The sequence below is a fragment of the Gavialis gangeticus genome, unplaced genomic scaffold (genome assembly GCF_001723915.1).
Source record: "Gavialis gangeticus isolate Ggan-Ray unplaced genomic scaffold, GavGan_comp1, whole genome shotgun sequence".
NCBI lineage: Eukaryota > Metazoa > Chordata > Crocodylia > Gavialidae > Gavialis > Gavialis gangeticus.
In genome coordinates this window covers 95,997,002-96,012,347 of record NW_017728992.1, presented here as the reverse complement: position 1 = coordinate 96,012,347, position 15,346 = coordinate 95,997,002, and the positions used below count along the sequence as shown (strand labels likewise).

The 15,346-nt window shown below is 38.9% G+C and overlaps 1 protein-coding gene across 1 annotated transcript in view; it reads right to left on the bottom strand.

Moving 5' to 3' along the window:
* Nucleotides 1–15,346, bottom strand: part of LPIN2 (lipin 2) — a 107,147-nt gene that overhangs the window by 42,729 nt on the left and 49,072 nt on the right. The window contains exons 4-9 of the mRNA XM_019525841.1: nt 13,553–13,851; nt 10,229–10,336; nt 5,192–5,315; nt 3,369–3,690; nt 2,509–2,608; nt 149–336 (exon numbers count right to left, since the gene is read on the bottom strand). Coding sequence (XP_019381386.1) covers nt 149–336; nt 2,509–2,608; nt 3,369–3,690; nt 5,192–5,315; nt 10,229–10,336; nt 13,553–13,851 — 1,141 coding nt within the window. The remainder of the gene's footprint in view (nt 1–148; nt 337–2,508; nt 2,609–3,368; nt 3,691–5,191; nt 5,316–10,228; nt 10,337–13,552; nt 13,852–15,346) is intronic.

The following is a 15,346-nucleotide window of genomic DNA, read 5'->3' as shown; positions in this document are numbered from 1 at the left end:
ATATAAAGCAGATTCCTGGTTCTTATCCTTCCCCACTTTGATCAAAATTAAAAACTAAAAGCTTCTGAAGAAGAGTACTAAGAACCTAAAATAAGTTGTCGGTTGAGTACACCGTGCCTATTTGTGTTTGACTTAGTTTCTTACATACCTTTAGAGATCTCTCCATTTTCATTTAGACCTCCACAAAGTGAGAGGGTAACATCAGGCAAATCCATAGCAGAATCAGACATACACTCTGTGCCACTATCAGCTGCAGCACTTCCCACTGACTGTGGTGACTGAGAACCAGAGAAAGTATCTGACTCTGTCCACTGCCTGGAACCTGGATCAGAATCACTGAAAGAAAGAGGTTCTATTTGTATAAAATCGTATTATGTACAGGACATGGTACAAACTGTTCTACTACTACTACATACTGTTGTATTTCAAATACTGCATTACACTACAAAGGAAAGATCTATTACACCAGCGTTAGATTTCTTTTTTTTTGGAAAAAGGAAACAGTCTCTTTGTGAAACTACTCTGAAATGCCAGACGCTTGGAAACAATATTCTCTTTAAACTTAGAATTGAAGCATTAATAGGAAATGCTATTTTCTCTGCCATGATAATTTGATATGCAATTTGTGATAGCAACTTAGTTTTACATGATCCAAACCATTTTATTCAAGTAATTCGAAACAACTAAGCTCTAATAAAAATGTACAGGTATTTTGCCCAGTGGCTTCAAAATTAATTGGTGCTTGGACCCAAGGACTGGTAATGAAATGTTAAGGCATATCATTAACTTAAAAAAAATACAACATTGGTAATTCTAATGACCCTTTTCTCCTTCCACTGATATTAAGATAAATTGGAGAAAAAAAATACACTCCACTTATTTTAAAACAAAAGGTCATTCAAAATTAAGAGAATCTAGCCTTAAGATTGGCCAGTAGTCACTGACATTGGCACACACCTGTCTTCATGTCAAATGTTTAAGTCCTCTCTCTGAGTCAAAACTTTATAGCTGTTGAAGCAGATATCAACTGACTAAACTCTTTTTTATAACATTTTCCACTATATTTGTTACTTAATATTTAATGAAGTGCAGAACTCTGTAGTTTACTGCCATACACAGTATACAGCTAAGTACATTAGATATTAAAGACATGTCTGAAAAGATTTATGTTTAAAAAAATGTTTTGGAACGTGCATTGGATGATATTTCAGTAGTGAAAAAAAATAAAATCCCATTTAAATCCTTTAAAAAAAAAAAAAAACTGTTTAACACTAGGTTTGAAATTATACAATTTTCTAGTGTGTTCAAAATCAGTTTCCCATATTTGCACTGACAACCAGAGCTGATGACTCTTTCACTTAAGATACAAAAAGTTGTAGGACAAAACGTAGGGTGTAGTTTTCAGAAGCTGATGTAAAGCTGGGGGAAAATGTTTTTTGCTGTTTTTAGAAATAACTGTAGCTGGATAACAAAGACCCATATGAAATTTGACTATTAAGCTAACATTACTTGGTAGATAATATTTAGATAAAAAAATCTGTTGCATATGTTTTGGTTTGGGGGGGGGGGAAGGAGAAGGTTAGGGAGAGGGGTTTGTTTGTTTGTTTTAAATATGTTGACCCTGTGCAACATAAACCAGTAGAAAATCTGTTTAGACTAATCACTGAATGATGCCAATTTATCATCTGCCATTTGTAGTCAACAAATACCCAGTTTAGAGAAAATAATGCATTTTGGCTAAAGGTATGTAAGTGCATCTGAAGAAAAACGAACCAAAACCATTTCCCTGGGACCAGTTCAGTGGAACTCTAGTCTTGCGTCTTCATTCCATTCTTTCTTCCCCGGATGAAGGAAGAAGCTTCAGAACTTTGCAGGAGAAAGCCCGCATCCTTATTAACTCCCCCCCAAAACCATTTTCCCTGCAGAAAGCCCTTAAGCCAATGTCAGGAGTACCTCAAACTCTACGAAAACAACTTGAGGAAGAACAAAGAGCAAGACTGTGGGCTCCCCTGCAGCTATATGGTTATGATTAAAACCCCAATACATTGGTTGTGCCCAGATCATGCATAGGTTTAGAGCTAACTGCAAAAAAATTGTTAAATTTGAAGTTTGCCAAGAATATTCACTCTTGAGGCTCCATTTTCAGACACTTCTTAGGAAAAACAGGCATTTAAGTACACAAGCTTTCTTGTGCCAGTTCTCCATGCCTATCTGTACTCATGTCAAGAGCTAAGTATGGTAGTGAACTGTTCAAAGCAACTCCAGTCATGGCTCTGAAACCAACAACTGAATTCACTAAGAAAACAATAAAGGTTTGCTTCTCTCCATAATGCAGAATAAATTTAATATTGATTACTAATGTACTATATATTCCCAACTTCAAATGTCAAGTTTGAACAAAAAATGTTTTTATCTTATTTAGTTCTCTCACATCTAAAACTAAGCCTTAATATTTCACAGAATCTGTGCAGCATAAGCCTTGCAACATTAAAGTTTATCTAAAGCTACCTTTTGGGAAAATAGAGTGCAGCAACTTCAGGTTCCAAAGCCTTCAAGTCATCCAAGTAAATATCATCAGGCCCCTGGTGCTGGCTTCTCTTGTGGACGCCTGTCAATTGTAAGAGTTGGTTCATTTTAGGTGAATGTGTATATTAAATGCATTGCTGGTGAAAAAACAGAACAACATGAGCACTGTACAAAAAACCAAACAGGAATTGCTGTAGGTTTGCTGGCCTATAGACCAACACCAGGCTCAGTCTCTCCGACTCAAGGATGCATCAACCTATTTGCTCCTGAAATCAGTGAGCAAAGGGCACATGGAATAGGTGCAACTTATTCTTCAATGGCATTCCTGGTCTCACTTAGGAGGCAACGTAGGCATCCCCTAGGACACGGGTTGTCAACCAGGGGTACACATACCCCCAGGGGTACTTTGAAGGGCCCTCAGGGGTACACGCAGGTGGGTGGGGACAGGCAAGGGTAGTGATGCTCTTCTGCAGGCTGCACAGATTGGTGGGGGGGAGGAGTGGGGGGAGAAGGGAGAGAGAAGCTCGAATGCAGAAGCTGCTGCCACTTCCCATTACCCAGCACTACAGCCACTCTGTATCCAGTCACGCCCCCCACCATGTCCAGCCCTGTGGCTCCCCCCCACCCCTGGTTCTGCATCTGGCCGCAGCCAGGAGTAGTTCCACGTCCAGCTGCCTGGGGGTGCAACGACCAAAAAAGGTTGGAAAACCCTGGTCTAGGATTTTGCTTTTGTTTTAAAATTTTAAACACGGGAAGCGAAAAGGTGCAAGTCTATTCTTTTTTAAGTCACCTCAAATTTCACAGATCCGACGGTAGGCATAAGACACTGTTCTATTATATACCTTTCTTTTTGGAGGGAGATTCAATTTTTGCTGTTGGTTTTGTTTCTGATAACACATCCACTAATGGGTTGGGGGGACGATCAGCATCTAAGGAAGATGAATCCTGAGGTTCTATGATTGCTGAAGCAAGGAAATCTTTACTATCTCTCTGTTGCAATAGAGGATGAGTTCTGGGTTCAGGTTTCAGTACAGTACAGACAGGATCTTTCATCAAATCTTCATCTTCAACTTCATCAGAGCTGAGGATGACTCTAAAATGCGTCTTCTCCGATGGGGTAATAGTGGCTGTTCTAGGTTGTTCCAATTTTTCTTTTTTGCATATCTGAAAATAAAATTCTAGTTAGTACTTTCATCATGTGTTATTCATGTCATTTGGCTCTGAACATTGAACAAGCATTCATGATAATTATCCCAGAGATTATCTGACAAACTAACATAATGAACTTACCTTTTAGCAGCCTGATATGCATCCCTCCAAGTTAGTAAAGTCCCACCAGTGCTAAGTACACAGTACCTTGTTTACTCACTTCATAAGTATAAAAATCTGTTCAGTTTTCTATTCTAAGATCATTCACAATTCAAGTCTTCCTGAAGGCACTTTCAATGCGTTGCTCATCAGAAACTAGCCGATTTGAACCTTCACTAGTTTTATACATATTCGTCTTGTGATAATAAAATATGTTATTCATATATGTTGTTTTTACCAACTACCCCATGCTTTTTAAGTCCTCAGGCCAGGGGAAAAACCATTTTTTTTGTTTGAGAGCACCTAGCACTTTATGTAGGCTACCAGAAATACTGTGGATAAGACAATATTATTTAACATTTAATGCTAAGGAAACCTACCTTCTTTTCACTGATGAGGAAAGTAACAGTAATGGGATGACTAGACTACACAGTGCATTAAAGACAACTCTCTGCTTTCATATTTTTTTTAATACTTGCAATGATAGATCCAGATAGGTTAATTTAATGCTCTCAGGAAATATTAGCAGTAAGCCCTGACTTTTCCTTTGTTGAGGGTAAATCACTGTTTATTAACAGAAAGACTTTCAATTATAAACCAGTTTTCTTGAAAAAAAAATATGTCCATGTTTGGATGTTCATTTATAATCCAAAGTCATTTTTTGATTACCTTCATTTGAGGCGACCCCACTGTGGATCACAGCAGAGTTCTACTGGTGAACATCTACATAAAGCCACCTGTGGATTTAAGACCCAAACTCCATTACCCCTTAAGGGTGCAGGGAATATCCAAACTCAGGAAAGGAACATAAATTCACTTGAGGCTTCTCTCAGGGAGGGCAAGAGGCCCTGCCCAAAGGAAGTTTGATAGGGATGCACTAGGGCAACATCTCTCTCCAGGCATCCTAACAAGAACTAAATCCATTTGAAGTAGTACTTGTTGGCCATTTATTCTGTAATGGTGGACGTTTAGGCACCAAATCCAAATGTCAAGCTACAGTAACAGCTTGTGCCCACTTCACCTGGAATGAACTTATTTTTATCTTTAAAAAGGAAGATGAAAGTACTTGATTGTTACATTTAACCTCAAGTTACACAGTATCATCAGTTTCTAGCAACAAATTTGATAGCTAGATTTTTATTCTAAACTTTCTGGAAGAATTTGCAGTCCACCCTTTGAAATCAACAAAACAATCCTTTTGTTCACCCCAACCACAAGAGGATGCTATGCTCATATTATTTCTATTGTATATTTTGGAACAGCTTGCATTCAATACTTTAATATGGTATAGTTTTAAATATGGCAAAATTCAGTCATATGAAGTCCAAACAGTAAATAAATCTGCAAATAACTTTACCTTGGTAGATTCTGGAAATCCTCCCCACGTCCACTCCATGTGAGATTCAGATCTAAGCAAGCTCTCGGCAGGTTTCACTTCTAGTTCTGAATCACTTTTAGGGCAGACTGGCTCAGAGAAAGTGCTATCGGAACAAAGAGAAAGCTACAGTGTTTAAAATGCATTTGTCGTTCAGCTAGTTCTGTTAAGTTTTGCTTGCTTAACAGAGCTTCAATTATTCAGCATCAGGGCACAGAGCCCAGCTGGGTTTTCAGACTGTGAGAAATTAGGTTAAAACTAAAATCACATTAAGGGGCTTACATACCAATCATCCTAAACAGATTTCTTCATTGGTTTTTAAATGGTCTCTGTGTAATCTCCCTCCCCCCAATTTCCTTTTTAAAACTCATGTTATCTGATATAGCTGAAATTATAAAAATCGATATATTACCCTGTCTGAGGATAAGCTGTTTAAAAATTATTTTACTCACATCAAGGAACAAGATTCAAGCTTGCTAGACCCAAAAGTTTCATCTGCTATTAAATTCCAACAAATTAACTTAAAAGCAATGTGATAACACCAATTCCAATATATGTACAATAACATGCAGCAATATGCTATTATCCCTGCTCAGGGTTGGGGCAGGAATAATATCTCAGAATCTCTCTCATACAATGACCAAGGTAGAGAGGGAAAGTGTGCTTAGGTTTAAGGGCCTTGTTACATAGTACTTCTGGGCAACTTCTGGAGCTCTTAACCCCTAGATTGGCTGCATGTTAACACCTCTAAGTGGCTTAAGGCACTCATTTGTCTTAAAGTTATATCATTCCACAGCAGGATTGTCTCTTATCTGCATAACCTTGCTCTTGCTCCATTAAGGTATGGCCACTCCCCTCAGCTAATTTTGCTCAAGTTGAAGCCTCCCAGTATACTCCAAGGCTGGAGTGCTCACTGTGCCAGGAGACAGCAACAAGTTGGTCTGGGCAGCAGCCCCCTCAGCCTGCTGGACAGAACCAAGCTCTGCAGCGCTGGAGCACCCAGCAACTGCATTGCCTTCCACCCCCACCCACATTGGCTCACTGCTTCCATCGGGCAGAGCAAGTGCCACAGCCTTGGGGCGCCCGATGACTGCAGTACCTTCTCCTGCCACCTGGACCAGCTTGCTGCTCCCATTGATCAGAGCCAGCACTGCAGCCCAGTGGCTGTGGTGCTTCCCGTGTGGTCCCCCACCATAGCCAGCAAACTCCACAAACCACAGGTGCCCCAGCTCTTTCATGTATCAGGTCCTGGCATTACCTGGGGTTGCCAGGGATACTTCAACCACCTTTTACCACCCCCCCCCCCAACTGAAAGGGGCTCAAAGAATTTTTAATCACAGAAAAACACAGGAAACATTATAGGAACATTAAGGGGCACTGCCCCTGTCTAGAGCCATGCATAGCTCCTAGTCCTGCCCCTGCTCACCAAGCCTCTAGTGGCAAGTCAGAGAGCAGGCAAGTGGCTGTGCAGGTGAAGGGCAGTGAGAGATGGGTTTTTTTGCCTTAAGGTGTGACTGCTCCATTAAGCAGGGCAACACTAAGCCAAATAACATGTGTGTGGCTTACAATATAAGGTGTAACAAGGCCCTAAGTTTTCTAATAAGATATGGAGGTCCATTATAATGGGTACTTCTTCCTGCCCACAGGAAGAACCAGACTTATCAGGCCAAGAAAGCAGATATTCCACTTCTCCCTGGAATCCCTTCAACTGAGAACTTCCTTGGCCAAAGCAATTCAATTCTACTTTCCAAAGTTAAAATCTGGACTGTGCTCAAAGGAGCAGAAGATTCCAAGATAATACCCTTTGACCCTGTGGAGCTGGAATAGGAGTTACTGTTCTGAAGCAGAATTTAGTGGTTGGGATTTATCCAAAACTATCTTCTCTTGAAGAATCAGATCACACAAATATTAGAGATTTTTCCTTTTTGATTAGACACAGACATTCACAGTAAAACCCCAGTGAAGGATGTCAAGGTTATTTCACTTGTTTAGTATGGCAGCTAAAATCATGGCTTGGCAACAGCCAGAAGAATAAATTGTATGTTTAATTTATTCTAGGATCCACATGAGTAACATTCACATAATCAAGTATCTATTTTGAAACTGTCTGGATGTTTGATTTCTGCAACAGCAGATGTTTATTAGGATGTCAGAAGGTTCAATTCTAAACTAAATTATCAGACCAAGACCCATAGCCTCTTTAGCCTGAAAAGAACAAGCAGCATTACTGCTGTTATGTTTTTCCTATCTTTCGTATCATCCTCTTTCTTTTAAAAAAAAAAAAAAAATTGTTGCAGAGAATTTGTCCCATTTTCAAAGAGGTCATAAGCCATATCTCACATACGTAAAGATGTTTTAGGTCATTTATTGCTGTTTACAGATGCAGAAAGGCTATTCATTACCTAAACTAGCTTAATATGAGGATATTTCTATAGTTTCCACTACTGCTATGCAAGTTTTAATATACATCTTCTCTGTAATGGACACTGCCCACACAGATGGGAAATCTTGCTATCTAGGATAGGAAAAGCTGTTTTTCTGAAGGAGGGCTGACCATGTTTTTCCTGGCTTATTACTGAAAATCCAATCGGACACCAAGTACCACAATCAAAACATACTTTAACTACGGAAAGAACTTCACTCAGCCACATCAAGAAATTAAGCTATTCCAGTTGGTTGACATACTACTCCATTTTCTTTGGGTACATCTACACGTCACCGTACATTACAGTAGTGATGTGCTAGGGTGACATAGCGATCATGTAAGTCTATACAAGATTGGCAGCTTCTTCGCCATAGTGATATGCTCCCCTGTTTTAGCATGCCACTATGGCAAAATAGCGGCAAAATCTAACTGTGCACACAGCACAGTATGGATAGTTACTGTGCCATGCTTTAGTACTGCCAAAGGAAGTACTAAAGCATGGCACTGTAGCAATGTTGCCATATGGCAACATGAAGATGTGCCCTTTCAGTACCAATTCCCTAGATTTAACTGGACTCGCCCACCCCCAGGTGCCATTGCCCACCCACAGGCAGCCCCGGTGTCAGCTTCCCCATGCTCCCAGCAGTGCACTCTGCTGTAAGCAGCAGACACAAGGACAAGCTGTGTTTTGCAGCCTGGCTCTTCCCCTTTGCTCCTCCCACATATCTCAGGCTGGCAGGAAGAGAAGAGTGGGGCTGAAGAAAGAGCTTCAGCAGCAGGGGCTGCCCTTGCCCCTTGAGGTAGACCAGAAGTGGGTAGGGGGCAGACAGTGGAAAAAGGGCACTGCAGGGCAAGGTCCTGTTCTTCTCCTCCCTCCCCACTCTCCCTTTAGGTGGCACCAGCTAGATAAGTAGTTTTCAACTCTCCCCTCCATATCTTTTCTGAATTTAGATCTAATTTCCATGATTTTCAGCTGGGTTGCCAGAAAAAAATCATAAGTAATGGGAGGGGTGCCTCAAGGCTTAAAGGTTTAAAATCACTGATCTAGAATGAACTTTGTGGGGAGGGGGAAAGCAAGAAGGCATTCCCTTGCTTCCAGCAACTAACAAATCTGGTTTTGACTCCGCACTGCAATCAACCTACACACTATTTTAACATCTGTGGACCTTATCCCAGTGAAAAAAGTAATAACCTAAGTAATACTTGAATGTACATTCCAGTATCATGCTGCATTTCCATGATTTCCTGACTACTACTTTCTTTGGAACTAATATAGTTTCTGAAATTTTTACCCTCCTTTTTGTACACAAAAATGGAACCAAAGGCTCACAATAAAACTTGCCTTTGATTTATAGGCATAGTTAACATTAAAGAAAACTAGAAGTACCTGGAGTCTTGCTCCCCTTGGGTACATCTATATGTGCACTTTAATGTGTAGTAGCCTATTTTATTATGCATTAAACCATCACGTTAAAAAGTGCTATTACAATAATGTGCAGTAAAATAGGCTACTATGCATTAAGTGTCATCTAAAAAGCATGCGTTTATGCTACTGCACTAGGGCAGCCTAATGCACATTTATTTAGTACCTCATATTAGAAGTATTAAATTTAATGCATGTTAGGCAAAGCACATTAATGCATGTGTAGACACTCCCCTTGACTATAAAAACCTTGGAAAGCCTAAAACACATCATTTGCACTCTGAAGTGTTTTGTAAAGCAAAGAGTAACAAAAGAGTAACTGGTCTTCTTCCAAAGACCAGTTGAACTTGCTCCTTCCTAAACAACTAAAGTACCGTGTCTCAACCCATGGGTCATGACCCAAAAGTGAGTTGTAAGAATATTTCAAAGGGTCATGAGCAAGTGCCAGAAAAATGCGCGGAAGTACAGGTTTCCCTTTGCAGGCTAGCAGTGTTTTAGCCTGCAAGTGGCTGCTTGGGGCATGGCCAGAACGCAGCCAAGCTGAGTCATGGGAACAGTGCCAGCAACTGGATGAAGGTAAGTGTATGGGGAGTGGTGGTTGGGGGGACAGGGCATACACGTGTGTGAAGAGGGGCCAAGTGCCTGCTGGCACTGGGGGAAGGTGGTTGGGTGCAGAAGCTGCAGCAGGGAGTGGGGTGTGGGTCAGAACAAGCTATCAATCTTTGCAAATGGGTCCCAGTACAAAAAAAGGTTGAGCACCGCTGAACTAAAGGATCCTTCAGTTACAAAATAGCATGAGGTACTCTAGTCATGGGACAAGAGAGCATTAGGGGAAAAAAGCTAGCCCTTATTAATTTTGGAACTGAACTGGAACCGAAAGTTTATTCCACTTCCAAACTTTTGCCATGATTTTTTACACTGTTTTGACCAAGTAACTTAGGTAAGCAAAACTGATCGTCTACTGGGTTGACATTTTTGGTGCCAATGAATTTAAAAAAAAAAAAAGAGTTTTTGTTCATTTAGAACAAAATTAACTTGTAAGCACAGACTGAACAGCTGTCAGGTCCCTGACAAATTGAAGACCTTGCATTAGGTGATGGAGGAAATGCATTAGTTTTATCAAGGTGGAGTAAAAAAGCCATATAGAAAATATACATTACATACAACCTACTTCTCCAAAGGGGCCCATTCACCATCAGACAGAGGGTAAAGATCCTTGGAGTGATAAATCAAAGACTCCTTCTGCTCTTCATTCTTCGGTGAAGAATTTGAAGATCCTCTGTGGAGATAAATGGGATTTTTTTTAAGTCATTTATAAATGACAGATCTTCATTAGTAACTCACCTAGAAGAACTGAGACTATAAGCAGAGACAGACCATCCTTTCCTTATTTCTACCAAAGATTTTAAATATGCTTTAAATACATACATTTTATAAATGATTTTTTAAATTAACTATTTTGTAAGTCAAAAAAATAGTGTGCATGCACAAATGTGAGTGCACACATGTGTGTGTGCATGGATGCCTTCATAATATTTCAATTATTGGCATATTAACTAGTCTTAAAGAAAATTATTAGCTGACCATAACAATAGGACATCCAAATATGGACATAAAAATAAACAAAAATGCAATGCACTTTAGTGCAAAAATATATAGAATCCATTACACCCATTATACCATTTATGGCTTAGCATATACCAGCCCCAATAACTCTCCTGACCCTTAGTAGTATTTTAGATGAGAGGGGCACTACTGAAGACATAAACACAGAACACTATGCCATATTAAGGAGAGTTGTTAGCTTTGTGACAGGTTACAAGAATAACTGTAAGTGGAATTCCTGAAGAACAGAAAAAGTTATTTTCTGTTTTACAAGAACAAAAATTGATAAGATGTCCTATGATGGTACTTGCTGCTGTAATGTTGATCTTCCTATTAGAAAGGTTAGCCTGCTGCTTCTGGTCCTATTTTATTTCTATTAAACAGGGGCTTTTGCTTTCCTGTTATTAAATTTTTGTAATTTTGATATAGCAATGTAAGTTCCAAAGGGCCTGAGGAATTTGTGACTGTTAATAGGATGCCTGCCAATATGCCAGTATTGCTGTTGGGTAGTGTTCATATCCCTTGCTACATGTGAAGCTTTTCAACTTATTTCTTCAGAACTAAAGTGCACAATGATCTACTGACCAACAGAAAATCCATTATATGTTGCTACAGTATGGTGTTTTAATCCCTATTTTGTTAGAGTGGTTGGGCAGACATATGTAAAGATCTGCAGTTACAGATCTTATCATCAAAATTATCAATATTTTTTGGATTTAATTCCTTAAATGGAATTTCTCCATCTGGTATTATATATGTGCTCAGTTATGCTATCAGTGAAGATGAAATATGCATATGTTCAGAAGGCAACCACTGAAATATAATGCATTTGTAGCAACACTCAGTTTTATATGGAAATGAATGCATTTTTAGTAGGCAATTACCAGAACATTCTGACTTTCTAAGAGATTACTTAAATATTACCTTTTGCCTCTACCGATTTTTCTAATTAATATAACAAAGCATTTCAGAAACCCTGAAGCTTCCTGTAGCTTTGACTAAGACGCATGCTTTAGTTCAAGCTACAATCTTTAGCCACCCTCCAATCAGAGTTACTTGATATGCCTTCTGAATTATCATCACTTGCTCCCAAGAACAACTGCCTGGAGACATGCAAGAGTCGTTTTCCTGAAAGAAACAGGATGAGGTTCCTAAAATTTTAGTGTACATTGTTATAATGCATTAAACAGAGATTCAAATATTCTCCATTTTCCTTTAACGGAAATGATTGATTTCTGAATTTGTGACGGATGAATATTTTCTTTCTTCTTATAACTAAGACAGTAGCAATCTGTCAACAGTTAATGTCCTGGGGTTCTCCATTCTGAGGACTGGATATATTACAGTTATTTCTCAAAGATATTTCTTAAAAGATCACTTTTCTGTGTAAATGGATTCTGTCTGAAATGTAATAGTGAATACTACCATATCATCAACAGTATTACAGTGGCAAGTTGTATGATGAGGTCCATTTCTAAAGATATCAACTTCCTAAAAATTAAAATATTGATCTTAATAATTTAAAAATGCAGAGCTTCAGTTCTCAAAAAGGGTATAACAAACTGCTAAGTATTATTTAATGTTTTTTCACTGTGCTCACCTTGGTGACTGCCATTTCAGATTTCCATATTGTTAAAATCTGAGATCCTTTACACAGAGACCCATATCAAAGAACAGATAATTCTATTCAGCAACCCTACTTTATTTTCTGGCCAGTTGAACTGACAAACACTTCCTCATCCTATGAAAAACCTTTTCTTGGCCAGGTGTTATCATTCTTTCAAATCCCAAAGCTAGTCTAAAATAAATTCAGTATTTGACCACATTTAACAACTTTGTTGTGCAATAACAAATTAGCTACAGTCAGGGGAAAATATATGCTGCTGCTGAGCCTAAAGCATTGGTTCTCAACCTTTTTAGACTTGAAGCACTCCTTGAGAAACTCAACACACGCCTCAGAAAATACCACTTCCTAGGTCTCACTTGTTTTTAGCTACAGAAAAACAATAGAGTGATTCTTCCATTGCAAAGAACTCAGAAAAACCACAACAGATCAGAATGTTTTTTAACATTATGTATTCCTATTTGAAATCTATGGGTTTAGCTTGTAAATCATGTTTGTGGCACCCCATGGCACCCCTGAAAGGATCTCAAGGCACACTGTGCACAGCACCTTGGCTGAGAATCACTGGTCTAAAGAAACTGCAACTGGTTAACATTAGACCCATAATGCAAAGGATAAAAGAGAAATAGTCAATCTTGTCTGCTTGGACTGGAAGCAATAATGCAGCTATGTTTTGACATCTCTATTATAAAAACAACGTATGCATTGTTCTTCATTTATTCTGAGTTAATCCCATTTATGGCATAAACACTGGTTTTAAACTGGCTACTTTCACCTTTTAAGGAACAAAATATCAACCATCTTTTACTGTGTGCCCTATAAAACAACACGTTTATGGTATTTTATATAAACAGGTTTTTTATTGCACTCTCTGCCTAGGCAAAATAGTCCTACCACACACATGACTTACCACCATGAAATGAGAAAACTAAGACTTTGCATTTGCTCTTGGATTTTAAACAGCCAAAGTCTGAAAAATGCTGAAGACCTATGGAAACTACAGTTATGATAACAAATTATCTCTCTTTCAAGAAAGGGCTGGAGGTATATCTATACTGCCCCAGTACAATGGCATACAGTACCTACTCTGTAGGCACTGCCTTCTGAACTGGCAGTCATGTAATTGCTCTAGTGCAGTTTGGAAGGACAAATGGTGTGGGTGTAGCATGGCTCCTCTCAGCACAGTGTATCCTGCAACCATTTTAGGGTGGTACAGATATGCTGTTACAGTTCCACAAATTGTAGAAGCCTATTCCAATAGCTTACCTTAGAGGCTGAATACCTTTCTCATCATCTGAGCTTATTTCCATTTCAAAGATCTCCTCAGTCCCAGCAGATGATATTTGATCTTCTTTCTTACTGTCTTGTTTGTATTTCTTTCTTCTGCGCTTTTTCTTCTTCACAGACCCTGGGGTGAACACAGTCTCCATTTCTATTGTGTGTGGAACTTCAGATAGCTGACATGTCCTTTCATTTTCACCAGATTTCAAATGATCACCAGTCTCTTTAAAGAACTGATCTTCAGTGGTTATTGGGGAGGTTGCCAGATAGGCAGGAACTTTTTCCTAACCAAAAAAGGGGGGAGTAAGAATTGACATTTGTTATGTACATACAACTAGAATAACTGTTGCTTATAAGTAACTGTCCTCATTCACCGTTAGACATGAGACTGTAGTAGCTCAATACTGAGAAAGGTTGATAGTCAAAAGAAAAACATTCACTGAAGAGAAAAAAAATTTGGAAAATGGCCCAGGTGGACAAGACCAAGGCGGAAAATCTTTCATTATATGGTGCCCAAGTTGATCGTGATTCTACACCAGGTAAGAAGTTTTCCTTGTATATTATGGATCTACTTGAGACTTGGGGACTGCCCACCTTATTGTTCACATTGATTCAACCAGTTTTGGTGGATGTTTTCATGAATTAGAAATTACTGAATCAAAGCTGGGAAGGGTTGTGCTGTAAAGCAAATTGAGTTTATAACATGGCTTCTTCATTAAGCATAAAAGTCCATATCCCACAGCCTTTTTGTATCACCACTTCCAAGTGAGACATTCACAGAACTTTAGAAAAACTGTAATGCATTACATGTTATAATTAAAATATGAGGTTGCATTAATCAATACAAGAGAAAGCCAAAAAACCTACATAGAAATTATATTTTCAAAATGGTGTCTGGATAACATTGGTGTGTAGAATAAGAAATTATGTTCTAAAAAATGATAATAAAATAAAAATAAAAAGGGGGCGGGGCATGATGCAGGTAATTACTGATGTGGGGGGGTTGGGGGACTGAGGTCAATCCAGAAAGCTCAAAAACATTTTACTATTTCCTTATTCATAAAGAAAGTACACACAGAATTAAAATGACTTGACCAGCAACCAGGAATATAAATAGAATAGTATTTCAGTAAAATCTTCCAGTGTTTTAGGGATTCCACTGAACAGTATGTTTTGCCAAATTTAAAAAAAAAAAAAAAGCAAAGCTAAGTTTTCACCTTTCAGTGATAGCAAGTTTATTTTCAGCTAGTTACTAGAGAAGGTTCCTATAACCAGATAATTTTAAACATCCAGACATTCTAGATAAGGGCAAAAAGCTATCAGTTCCAACAGAGCATCTCTCAAGAATGTACTTTTCAGTATGTATAGAACAATAATCCAAATGAAGTAATGTTTCTATGAAAACGTATTTTTCTAGATTAGTGTTTCTCAACCAGTGGGTCGCAAGAATATATGAAAGGGTCATGAACAAGCTTTAAAAATGGATCAAATTTTAAAAATGGATTCTCCTTTAAAGGAGAAAAAGGTGGAAAACTCTGGCTTTTCCCTTGCAGGCTGGCAGAGTTCCAGCTTGTGAAGGGCTGCTTAGTGTCCACCCTGCCCCACACACTGGTGGGGCTGGGAAGTGGGGCAGTGGTTCCAGAGCAAGGGGCACTGGGTCAGAACTGGCCAATGTTTACAAATGGGTCCTGGTACAAAAAAGGGTTGAGACCGACTCTTCTAGACTATACTAGAAGTAAAAAATGCCCCCAAAATCTGCTTCTTTACAGAGATGTCTCC